Genomic DNA, 12984 nt, shown 5'->3' on the forward strand with positions numbered 1-12984 from the left:
TCTGTAACAATTGGTGAATTCCTCTTGGGATCACAGACCCAGAGCCAAAAGGGACCTCAGGAGCCATGGAACCCAATGCCCTCATGTTACAGATGAGGAATCTGAGACCCAAGAAGGCTCAGTGACTTGCCTAAGGTGAGGTCAGCAAGTATTAAGTAGCAGAAGGTGGGATTGAAACTCAGCTCCTCTGACCCCCAGAGGTGGTACAATTAAAAAAAGAAACTTTTTTTTGGGGGGGGAAACTTAATAATTATCCACAAACACAAACATTTCAGTATACAAAGAAGAACAAAAAAGTGGATTGTGTAAGAAATTGTGAATTTCTGTTACTATTGCTTTTCCAAAAGAAATACATAGGTACATTTTTATTAGATTTGACAAAATACTAATATGATTGTCCTATTTGTGCCTCCTGTATTTTTTTGTTTTCTTCTGTTTATTTAAAAAATGTTTTATTGATGCTCTTATGTATGTCTCTCACTCCCAATGAACCCTTTCCCCACCTCCCCCCATTGTAATAAATTTATACAATCAAGGAAAACAAATCTCTACATTGCCCATGCATAAGAAGGCCCTCTCATTCTGCACCTAGCCCAGCAATGTTCTTTGCCTTCTATTATATTGTCCCTTCCATTTGGGTCCCCTTCCACTCTCTGGATTTGTTTTGTCCCTCCTTATATGTGTGTACATATTTTCCAACTCTAAAGCTGCAGGGAGAGTATACTGATTGGTTCTACATTCTTTACTTTGAATTATCTCATATATTTTCTCCTATTTCTCTGTATTTCCTATATTTATCATTTTGAATTGCATTATGCTATTCCACAGCTTACATTAATTACATTGTTACTGCACAATAGGCACTGTGTGGTCATTAAATGCTTTAGATTCTTTCAGTTTTTCATACTTATAATAACTCTCTGTTTAAATATTTACAGCAATCACTATGTTATAAATGTTTGAGCTAATTTTTCCTTTTGATAATATTTTCAGGCTATATTCTCAATAATAGAATTATTCATTCAGAGAATGTGATTATATTTATAATTCTTGTAATGTACTGCTAGATTGTTCTCCAAAATAATCCCACCACCTTGCAATTTTACCAGAAACATATGAGCATATATTCTTCTCCATACAATTTTTCTCAAGAAAGACAACATATAAGACATAGATTAGCCTAGTTACAGGGCAACAAGCACAGAGAAGGAAAAAAAGAAAAAGATGCTATGTATTCTCCAGTTTACACCACAGGCTTAATACCAAGTTCACAGAGCAAATTTCTGATTTCAGTAAAAGTCGTCTTGTGGTTATGCATTTTGTTAATTAGGCTCCTGAAAGGGGCATTTCTGATCTCCCATGATTTCAGTGAAGATGGCCATTAAAACTGAAACCAGAAGGAAATTGTCATGTTTCTTACTTCACCTCTGTTCCTCTCCTTGATATTCTAGAATCACTCAAGAACCTTTTGGGGCCTCTTATTCTTCTAAGAGTCTCCTCTTTGCACAGTCTCCTGCCCTCCCACACCCAATCACTCCCTTATTCCTCCTGTGCCCCTCATCAGAATCTGTCATCCCTCGATTTGTCCCTGTTTTCCCAACTTCTTGATCCTGTTCTGGCCTCACTCTTCTCGCTTCCTGGGATATTCTCTCACCCTTCATTAAATTTTGGAAATTCTCGTTTCAGATTCCTAACCCTCAGTTCTGAGTAACTCCTAAAATCATCTTCCCACTTACCTCCAAAGAAACTAAACACTGCTGGAATCATGAAATCATAAAAATGTATTGATTAGATCCATTTTGAATTTGTGGCTAACTAATCTCAGCCTGACCCTATTATTCCATGGCAATCTTTTTCTTCATTTTTTATTGATTAGGGCAGGGGTAGGGACCCTGTGGCCTTGGGGCCACATGTGGTCTTCTAGATCCTTAAGTGTGACCTTTTGAAGGAATCCATTTAGTCAAAAAGGTGCACTTAAGGATCCAGAAGGCCACATGTGGCCTCAAGGCCGCAGGGTCCCCACCTAGTAGTTTCCATACAATATCTATCAATATATCTTCTCAAGTACCAACTCTCTCCTATCTCCCTTTTTCATCCATCGATGCTCCCCAACCCTTTCGAGATCCGAGCCAGCCCCGCTTGTTCTGAACTTGCTTTCTAATTTATTGAAAAGACTGAAGGCATCCCATGTCAATCCCCTTCACTCCCTCCTCCAGTCTTTCAAATCTCTCAGCGTCTTCAACCATTCTCTTATCCTTCTCTCCCATCTCTCAAGAGTTGGCCCTCTTCCTTGCCTAAGATAACAGGCTTACACTTGAACTTCAAATCCCCTCCCTTTCCCTTCCCTCCTCTCCATGACTTTGCTTTATTCATCGTTCATTTTTTCATTTGCATCTTCAACATCTCCCTCTATACGGGCTCCTTCCCTTCATCTACAAAAAGAATGTAATCACCATTTGTCAAGTGCAATTCTGAGGTTCAGAACCAGGATGACTGCACAGATAGGGATGCTCTCCACAGAAACAGGAACATTTAGTAGAGAGTTCGATGTAGGAAGGAAGAAAATGGCTTCTGTTTTGACATGGTGAGAATGAGATCACATTATTCCAAAGGGCAGTTTGGGCTGGATATATAGATTTGGCGTCTTCTGTGCTGAGGGCATGTAATGAGAATGTAAATTTTAAAGATCTTCCCTGCCCCTAGGCTAAAGTACACGTGGAGCCTGGGGTGGGAGGCTTGTTTTTCAGTAGATACTTTTTGATTGGCCAGTGGGTCCAAAAGGTTGTTACATTCTCTGAGCCAGGAGAAAGCTATATAAGCCCTGATGTGAGGCTTTGTTTTGGGGGCTCGCTTTGAGAAGTGTTCTGTGATTTGATCTGTATTCTGGGAAGCTGTTGTCCGGGCCCCCCCCCCCCCTTTGAAAAACCCAGATGTTGATTTGGTATGGATGTAATGGTTGGACAGTTTGAAATCTGTCTACTAGATCTGTTTCTGTCTTGATAATTCTGCCTGTGTACTTTGGAGGTGTTGACCTTTTCCCCTGAACAAGGTAAACGATATATGTCTGACTGATTAAAGTAAGCTTGTTAACCCATTTTGAGTTGCTTTCCTTTATCAAAGCAGATCCAAGAACCTGTATTGCTAGCAGCCACCCTGGGTACGCTGGGGTGCTTGCTGCTACAGGGCATCATGGAACCCAACGGAGTTGACAAGATTGACAAGAAAGAGGGTAAAGACAGAGAAGAGAAAAGGAGTCAACACAAAGCTTTGAGGGATCCCCACAGTCAGAAGGTAGGACATGGAAGAAGATGGCGAAGGAGGGATCAGAGAAGCAGGAGGAAAATCAGGAGGGAGCAGTGTCCTGGAAAGCAAGAGAGGAGCATATCCAGGAGGAGGTTAACAGTGTCAAAAGCTGTAATGAAGTCAAGGAGAACGAAGACTGAGGAAATACCACTGGATCTAGTATTTAAGAGATGACTGGTGACCTGGGAGAAGCAATTTCAAAGGAGGAGTGAGGGGAGGAAGTGATTTATATCGCACTCAAGTGAGTTTCTAGGAATATGACTGTGAAAAGGAGATGCAGGATGAGACCTTGAGAGGCTGGTAGTAGGACCAAGGGAGTCTTGCTAAAGGATGGAGGAATGTTGGTAGGGAAAGAGCCAATCGATAAGGAGATATTGAGGCTGAAGAAGAGTGAGAGGATGCTTCCTCGAGGACACAACAGGGGATGAGACAGAAAGCACAAGGGAAGGTGCTGGCCTCCCCCTCAGAGACTGGAACAGATGAGAAAAGAAGGGGGATTTTGTAGGTGGTTTGAGAGGTTTGGAGTGGGAGAGAAAAGGGAGCTCATAGAGAGAGAGGTATGAGGAGCTCAAAGATCTGGAACAGACAGTGTGGGGATTGTTTGAGTCTATTGGGGAAGAACAGGATTCCTACCAAGCAATAGTGAGGGCACAGTCAATCTCATGAAAGACAAATTCTCATGGAATAAGTTTATGGTAGTGGGAGTGACTTCCTTCAGAACAGGAATGGAGAAGCTGGATGGGGAGGACAAGGCAGGCTTGGGGTCTGGGCAGGCATGATAGGCAAGGGATTCTGGGGCAGTGGAGAGGGTCTAGTTGCACTGGTTCCCTAGATGGGGCAGAAAGCAGGATGAGGTGAAAACTGGGAATTCAGAGAAGGGAATGATGGAACAGGGAAAGCCTTAGGGACTTGAGGTCCCAGTGAGGATGAAGAACAGATTTAGGAGGAGGGAGGCAGAGGGAGAGATGGAAAGATAAGAAAGAGATGATGATGAGAGAGAAATTTCAGAGTGTTGGCTGAGATGGAGAAAAGGTACATTCAGGATATTAGTGAACTGGAAGGCCAGGAGACATTGGTGTCTGTCCACAAAGAACACAGACAGTGGCTGGGATAGAGAGACTGTGAACTAGATACCTAACACCTTGAGAAAGGAGTAAGAATGACCTGGGGGGGACATTAGATTAATGCCACAAGGGTCTAGATAGGCTAGTATAGATGGGAGAAGTGAACTTCAAAGGAAGAGGGGCTATTCATCACTGAGGCAGCATATGCCTCTGTTCCTGAGGCTGAGGTTGGTGAAGTGCCTGAGCTCAGGAGTTCTGAGCTGCAAATGGGGGCAAAGCTGACTGGGCACCTCTACTGGTCTGGAAGCAATGTGCTGAGCTTATGTGTGTGTGTTTGGGGCCAGGGGAATGGACCAGGCTCCTGAGGGAGGGGCAGGTCAGCCCATGCTGGAAATACAGAGGGTCAAAGCTTCTATGCCAATGAGTAGTAGCTGCTGCACTTCTAGCCTGGGCAAGATGGGGAGACCCAGTTTCCAAAAAAAAAAAAAAAAAAAAAGCAAAGGCAAGAATTAGGAATGGAAACAAGGAGCAAAGAAGAAGCCTCCTCCTCCTCCTCCTCCTCCTCCCCTTGGCCCAGGTAATGGGACAGGGTCCAAGGAAAGGCTCCCCCAGTCTCAGAGATGAGGCCCATGAATGTGGTGTTTTCTACTGGGAGCCAATTTGGGGAGTGCAAGAAGATGGAAGGAGGGTGAGAGGAAAGGTCTAAGATGAAAGGAAATTTGTTAATGGCAGACTGGGTTTCCCCAGGGTCCAATGACCATTTCTATCTGTGTAAAATCTCTGCTATCTCTGTCCTTTCTTTCTCTCCCCTTGGGAACCACCCTGGTTCAGGACCTCAGTCATCCTTTCTGCCTCCAGGTTGCTTCTTCAGCCCTTGGCCAAATCATCTTCCTAGGCACCCTCTGATCACATCACTCTTCTACTCAGAAAGCCTCCAGTGACTCCCCACTGTTCAGTGACTTCAAGATAAATTGCTTCCCCTAGCAGTCAAGGCCTTCTAACCTCTAATGCTTTTCCAACCTTTTATCTGTTCTCATCATGGCCTCTTGTGACCCTGTGTGTCTTTGTTCAAAGCCACATTTGAGCACAGAATACTTTTCTGTCTCATTTCCACCTACTGAAGTCCCTTCCTTTAGGGGCAGCAAGTTGGCACAGTAGCTAATGTGTTGGGTCTGGAGTTGAGAAGATCTGTGTTCAAATTCTGCCTTAGACACTACCTGTGTGACTATGGGAAAGTCACTTTAACTCAGTCAGCTTCCATTTTCTCATCCATAAAAGAGAATACTGATAATAGCACCCACCTTCCAGGGGCTGTTAGGAGAATGAAATGAGCTAATATTTGTAAAAACACTAACTTGTCACAGTGCCTAGTACATCACTGATACTTTATAAATTTCTGTTCCCCTACCTCCTCCCTTCAAGGCTCAATTCTAGTAATCTACCTCTTCTGTGAAACCTTCCCAGAGCTTTCCAGTAAAAAGCAACCTAGAGGGGCACCTAGGTGGTGCAGGGAATAGAGCACTGGCCCTGTTGTTAGAAGGACCTGAGTTCAACTGGCCTCAGACACTTAACACCTACTAGCTATGTGACCTTGGGCAAGTCACAACCCCAGTTGCCCTGCCTTCTCCCCTCCAGAAAGACAAAAGAAAAGCAAACTAGATATGTCTCCTCAAAATACTTTTAGCACACTTTCCGGAGATCTTCTTTACATTCTTTATCACACTCACCTTGTATTATGATCATCTGCATAAATGTTTTCTCCTCCTACCCCATACAATATTCAGATTGTATAGTCTTTGCAAATTGGGTCAGGGTCATATGTGTTTTTAGATTTCCCAAAGCCTTTCATCTTAGTAGCTTTATCAATATTTCTGAAATGAAATCTAAAAGGTATGCCTTCCACCCTAGCCATATCCTTCCTGATATGAACAGACCCCTTTACAGATGTTTCCTACCAGTTTCATGAATATTTCGTTGAGATTTCATAGATGTTTTCTTTGTTCCATAAGTGCTGGAAACATTGGAAATCGTGCTAGGACGGCTGCTTGTTGACTGTGTGTCTGCATGTCTGCTCTGACTCTTACTTTTGGATTTCTGAATTGAAGATCTGGACACATCTGGAAACAAACAAATAAGTACAAGCAAGATAAATAAATAATTGGATGAAGATAATCAATAATTTGCCTCTTCTGTTCCCCAGTGAGATCCACCATGGAGTTGCCAATCAAGGCAGCTGTGGAGGAAATGGTTATTTTTTTTTCCAGAAACACATGGCTATTTGTATGGAAATAGCATATGGAAAAAGTTGTCAGGTTTGCCATTAGCAGCAATGACAGTAATGGGTGGAAGTCAGAGTGGCCTCAGAGAGAGGCTTGATGTAAGGAAAACCTTCCCAACAACTAAGAACTCCATGAAATGATCTGGGCTCCCTTGGAAGGTTGGCCTCTCGCTGGAAGTCTTTAAGCAAAGGCTGTATGACCACCTATCATGTATATTGTAGGGAGGACCTTCCAATTCTGGATATTGCTTTCTGCAGGAGAGAGCATGATTTTATTTAATGGACTGTGATAGTAATGGCATTTAAAGATTCCCCCTGTATTGGCTTGGTTTTCAAATTGAATCTCCCAAGGACTACCACCCCAGGACCTTCCAATCATTCAATCAATTACAAAGTCCCCGTTCTAAATACTTCTCCACCCCTAGGCTATACCTTCATTTAGTCCACCATAAAGCCCCTCTTCTCAAATAGAGATTAGTTTCCAAATATAAGTAAAGTACATTCATTTGCTCAAACCATAGGACACAAAAAGGTCAAAAGTTCCCCACCCCTGGATCACAATTGAATCTACCCCAGAGTTACATCAAGTTTAAGCACAGCACTTAATACTCAAATGGAGGTCTTTTCTTGATCTTGACACAAGGCAAGTTCTCAGCAATCTTAGTTCCTGGGGAGACAAGGCTTAGCAAGGCCACAAGATACATTGCCAGTCCCTCCATTAATTCATCCTCTGTCTGTAGAACAGTCCTAGAACCCCTGAAAACATTAGCAAAACCCTCTCCTAGGATTTCTGTAAACATACAACAAGAAAATCCTTCTTCAGGGCTTCTGAACCAACAGAAAGGTTTCCAGACCCCTGCAACAATAGCACTGTCCTTCACCAGTGGACAGTATTCACTCTGTCTGCAGGACAGTCTCCAGACCCCTGCAACAACAGCACTGTCCTTCACCAGTGGGCAGTATTCACTCTCTGTCTGCAGGACAGTCTCAGGGCTTCTTAACCAAAAGCCAGGTTCTAGGACTTCTTCAACAACAGGACTGTCTTTCACCAGTGGACAAATCTGGCAAAAGAACATCAAAACAGACAGACAAAGTACCAGCAAAACAGCCATGTCTCCTCAGTCCTTGGCAGCTCAGGGGGCAGGTCTCAAAAGTCCAGGGCAATTCAAAGCGGCCACCAGCAATTCTCTTAGTCTCTCTCTCTGCCTCCACGTGGGTGCTGCTTCCAAAAAGGTTCTTCTGCCTCTCTCTTGTCTCTCCAAATCTACGTCACCAGCTCCTCCCAGTTCAGGACTTTCTTTTCACATCAACAAGTCCATCCCACAGGTGGGATTAACAAGCTCTGGGTTTTAACACAATCAATTTGAAAACCAAGCCAATACAGGGGGAATCTTTAAATGCCATTACTATCACATGGACTGAGAGCTGGGTCTTAGGGACTCATTTTCCATTTCATTCACTGTGTGTGGCAGGTGATTTCCTTTTCTCCTTTGATGCCAACACTTTTGTTATCTTTCAACACATCCCATATTTTATAAACATCAATTGTACATGAACTTTGTAAGACTAAAAAAGGTAACATGAATGTTATTATTAAAAATGTTATGTTATGTCCTGGTGAGTTCACGGATTTGAAAAACTCCCAGTTGTGAGAATTTCCTCTCCTGATGCAGATGACTAACTTTTCTCCAACTTAGAGTCTTCCAGAGTGGCCTGGATTGTGAAAGGTTAAGTGAATTGATTATGGCCATAGAGAATGAGTCAGGGGCCTTGGACTCAGGACCTCCAGACAGCAAGGCTAGCCTTCAAATCACTTTGCCACACTCTTCTTAGTACAGAAAGTTTGGGGGAGAGATTTGCTCCTGATTCCCACTCCTCAGTGGGGCAATTCAACAAACAATTCACTTTCTCTGGGAGGCATACAAAGTTTCCACAGATAAATAAAATCAAGACAATATGGGGAGGGCAAGAGGCATATTATTTTGTTGTCTTTGTTCAGTTGTTTAGTCATGTCCAAGTCTTTGGGACCCGTGGATCATGTCACACAAGGCCATTCTATCCTTTACTATTTCTTAAAGTCTGCTCAAGTTGTTTCCATTACTCTATCTATCCAGCCCATCCTTTGTCATTTCCTTTTCCTTTTGCCTTCAATCTTTCCCAACATCAGGGTCTTTTCCAATGAATGTTGTCTTCTCATAATGTGGCCAAAGTATTTAAGCTTGAGTGTTTGACCTTCCAATGAATAGTCTGAATTAATTTCTTTAAGTATTGACTGATTCAATCTCTTTGCTGTCTAAGAGACTTTCAAAAGTCTTCTCTACCACCATAATTCGAAAGAGTCAATTCTGCAGTGCTCAGCTTTCTTTATATTCCAACTCTCACAGTCATACATTCCTACCAGAAAAACCACAGCTTTGACTATATAAACATGTTAGAAAGATGATGTCTCTGCTTTTTAGTATGCTGTCTTAATTTGCCATAGTTTCCCTTCCAAACTCCAAGTATCTTTTAATTTCATGGCTGCCATATGCAGTGATCTTTGTGCTCAAGAATATGAAATCCAAAACTGCTTCTATTTCTTCTCTATTTGCCAAGAAATGATGGGATCGGCTGCCCTGATCTTAGTTTCTTTGACATCAAGCCAGATTTTATACTCTCCTCTTTTACCCTCATTAAAAAGCTTCTTAGGTGGGAGTACAGCTGAGTTGACCAGGTAACTCCACTTCTCTGCTCACTCTGGATTCAAGATGAGCTGCCTTAATCTGCCCATTGTGTTGCTTGGCTCTCCCAGCAAGCACTGTAATAGCATCATCTTTTAGGATTTTAAATAGCTCATCTGGAATTCTGTCACCTCTACTAATCTTATTGTTAGCAATATTTCCTAAGGCTCATTTAACTTCATTCTCCTGGATATCTGGCTCTAGATCAGTAACCATACCATTGCAGCTATTGGTGATGTTAAGATCTTTTTTGTATAATTCTTTCATGTATTCTTGCCAACTCTTCTTAATTTTGTCTGCTTCTGTTAAAGCCCTACCATTTTTGTCTTTTATCATGCTAATTTTTGCATGAAATTTTCCCTTAATATCTCTAATTTTCTTAAAGAGATCGCTTCTTTCCCATTCTATTGCTTTTTTCTATTCCTTTGCATTGCTCATTTAAGAAAACATCTCTCCTTGCTAAAGTCTGGAATTCTGCATTCAGTTGGGTATATCTTTCCCTTTCTCAAAAGGGGTAAAACCTTTTCACTTTCCTTCTTTCCTTAGTTGTTTGTAAAGTGTTTCATCAGACTATAATTTTGGTTTTTTTGCTTTCTCTTTGGATTTTTTTGCATGCACACACGTGTGTGTGTGTGTGTGTGTGTGTGTGTATAGTTGCCTCTTGTACAATATTACCTTGTTGTGGTGAAACTATGAGCTGTGCCACCATGCAGGGTTACCCAGCAAGGACAGGTCATAGTGGAAAGTTCTGACAAAAGGTGATCTTCTGGAGAAGGAAATGGCAAACCACTCCAGTATCTTTGCCAAGAAAACCCCACAGAAAGCATTAAAATGACAAAATATTTGACATGGAAGAAGAGCTCTTCAGGTCAGAAGCTGTCCAACATGTCACTTGATAAGAGTGGAGGACAATGACAAACTCCCATCTTCTACAGGAAGTCCTTCTTCATTCTAATGCCTTCTCTCCATTACTTCCTATTTATCCTGTACATAGTTTCTTTGTACATATTTGTTTGCTTATTTTTCCCCCATTAGATTTATGGGCTCCTTTGGGGCAAGGACTGTACTTTCTTTGTATCCCCAGCACTTAGCATAGTACCTAGTAGAACATAGCAGGCACTAAAGAAATGCTTATTGATTAATTACCAATGACCCTTAATTACTAAATTTGTTAGCCTTTTCTCAGTCTTCATCCTTTTTGAGTTCTTTGAAGTCTTTGACATGGTAGATCACTCTTTTCTCCTGGATGTTCTCTTTATTATGAGGCAGCACCCTCTTCCTGGTTTCTCCTCCTACCTAACCCCTCTTCCTCAGTCCCCTTTGTTGGATCTTTCTCTAGGTCTGGCCTATTAGCTGCTGGTGTCTTCCAAAGGTCTATCCTTGGCCCTCTTTTCTTCCTGTATGCTATCTTTCTCAGTGATCTTGACTCCTATGGGTTCATTTGTCATCTCAATGTAGATGATTCCCAGACCTAGATATTCAGCTCTAACCTCTCTCCTGAGCTCCAGACCCAAATCACCAACTTCCTTTTGGATCTTTAGAGCTGGATGTCTAATAGGCATCTTAAACTCAATAGGTCAACAAGAGAACTCACTATCTTTTCCACAAAATTAAAAAACCTTCCATTCTTTCTAACTTTCCCATTACTGTTGAGTGTATCACTATTCTCCCAGACACCTTGCTTGCAACCTGGTCCTCACCTTTGCCTCCTCACTCTCACTCATCCCAAATACCCAGTTGGTCATTTTCTGCCTTCACACATCTCTTACATGTTCCCTTCTCTCTGCTTGCGCTGTCACTACCCTAATACAGGCCGGAATATATCACATGCACACTTAGCCCCTACTTACAATCTTTCCTCAGTTCAACCCATGCTCCATTCACTCAGCAGCCAAATGATCTTCATGAAGCCCAGGAATTGAGTGTCACCCTCCCCACTCAATAAACTCACAGTGGCTCCCAATTCCAGAACCAAATCAACGAGCATTTATTAAGTGCTTATTACAAATGCTCTCCGGCATTGAAACCTCTTCTTAAGCTGAGGTCTCCCCAGCCTTTTCACCTCACTCCTCTCCATATACTGAGTAGCCCACCCTCATCCCTCCATACATGAGTCCATTCCTTTTCCTTTTCCAGTTATTTCTTTTCTCCTTCCCAATTCCCCCATTGCAGCAAGCAGGCTTTATCTCCTGACAGTTCGGGGTCAAGCAGAAACAACCCCCCCCCCCCCCATTCACCCCATGCCCAAAGCGTTTTCCGTGTGCTCCGGTCCGCAGGGCCGGCCTCCTTCAAGTCTCGACTCTCCTTTCATCTCCTGGGGGAGATCTCTGCAGGGCAGCACCCCTCCCCGCCCCACCAGGGCTTGTCCTCCACTTTGGATGGACCTAGAGAGTGCCTGTGTTGCGGGTGCTTGCGGTCTCCTCCCTTAGAACGCCGGGGATCGTATTCTCGCCTTTCTTGGCATGGCCCCAGTGCTCCGCCCGGCGCGCGGTATACAGTAAGCGCTTAGCAAGTGTCCGGCACAGAAGCTGCGGCCCCTTAGGCAGGGGCCAGGCAGCTGGGCAGGGGGGCCCTGGTGGCAGTTGCGCCAGAGCCTTCTTTTTACCTGACTGGCCTTTGCTTTTGCCAATTCCCATAAGTGTGTTCGTCCATGCCCCCTCACCGCGCGCTCCGTCTCGGTCCCCGTCCTCTCCTCCACCCCGCCCCACCTGCCATCACCTCAACCAAACTCTGGACCAGTGTGACTCACAAAAGAGCCTCCGCATCATCAGCACCTGGCGGGGCGCGGCCGGAGCGCGGAGGACCCGCCCACCCCGGGGCCTCGCCTCCCCTTGGCCCCGCCCCGCGGAATTGGGCGGGGAAGTAGGGCGGAACGCAGGAGTGAGACGGAAGGGGTCGGGGCGAATCCCGCGCTTTCTTCTCGCGAGAAGAGAGGGGCGGCACCAGGAAGGGCATTCCCGGAAGTGCCGTCTTGGGCGTGGAGGGTCGGCCTGGGTTGCCGACATTGGACGCTGACGGCCCCCTCCCCGCCCAGCTCCCGTCCCCTGCCCCAGCGCAGCGGCTTTTGAGGCGTCGGTGCCGCGGCCCGTTCGCCATGGACGGTAAGATAGCCCAGGCCCGCGACCGAGCAACTTTGACGTCGGGGGGCGGGGAGCGGCCTCCGTGTCCCCTCGGACCCGGCCCTGTGGCGGGAGCCCACCCCTCCCCCCTTCACATTGGGTACCCCTCTGCGGCTGGGGCGAGGGGCCGCAGGGGTGCGAAGGTAGGGGGCGTGGCGGGACCCCTCCCTCTGGAGGCCTGGCCTCCGTCCTCCACGCGGCACCCCCTCCCCTTCCGATTGTAAGCGCCCCGAGGGCAAGCTCTGGGTCTCCCGGTATTTAGCGGGCGTCCAGTCCTTTACTGGTGCCTAATCAGTGTTGACTGGATGATTGATTCATTGATTATAGACTAGAACTGCCCTTAGAGTTGTGCCTTCCCCGTTCCAGGCAGTCTTCCCAGGGAAGCTGCTAATCCCCGGGTGTTGTTGTAGAAGCCGGGCCCGGGGGCCCCGTGGGACGGGATGACTCCTGGGGACATCGGCATTTCGACGGCTCTGAGTTCCCTTCCGAGCCCCGACATC

At 44.9% G+C, this 12984-nt stretch overlaps 2 protein-coding genes across 2 annotated transcripts in view; one reads left to right on the forward strand and one right to left on the reverse strand.

Moving 5' to 3' along the window:
• The window catches only part of SPATA33 (spermatogenesis associated 33), a 15987-nt gene extending 3617 nt beyond the window's left edge, over window positions 1-12370 (reverse strand). The window contains 2 exon segments of the mRNA XM_069085523.1: window positions 6302-6484; window positions 12115-12370. Of these exon segments, the coding sequence (XP_068941624.1) occupies window positions 6302-6484; window positions 12115-12370 (439 nt within the window).
• Window positions 12327-12984, forward strand: part of CHMP1A (charged multivesicular body protein 1A) — a 24135-nt gene continuing 23477 nt past the window's right edge. Inside the window, exon 1 of the mRNA XM_069085522.1 lies at window positions 12327-12466. Coding sequence (XP_068941623.1) covers window positions 12460-12466 — 7 coding nt within the window. The 5' untranslated portion in view covers window positions 12327-12459. The remainder of the gene's footprint in view (window positions 12467-12984) is intronic.

The sequence above is a fragment of the Petaurus breviceps genome, unplaced genomic scaffold (assembly GCF_028583685.1).
Source record: "Petaurus breviceps papuanus isolate PSGF00001 unplaced genomic scaffold, PetGlider_PUasm1.0 176, whole genome shotgun sequence".
Taxonomy (NCBI): Eukaryota; Metazoa; Chordata; class Mammalia; order Diprotodontia; family Petauridae; genus Petaurus; species Petaurus breviceps.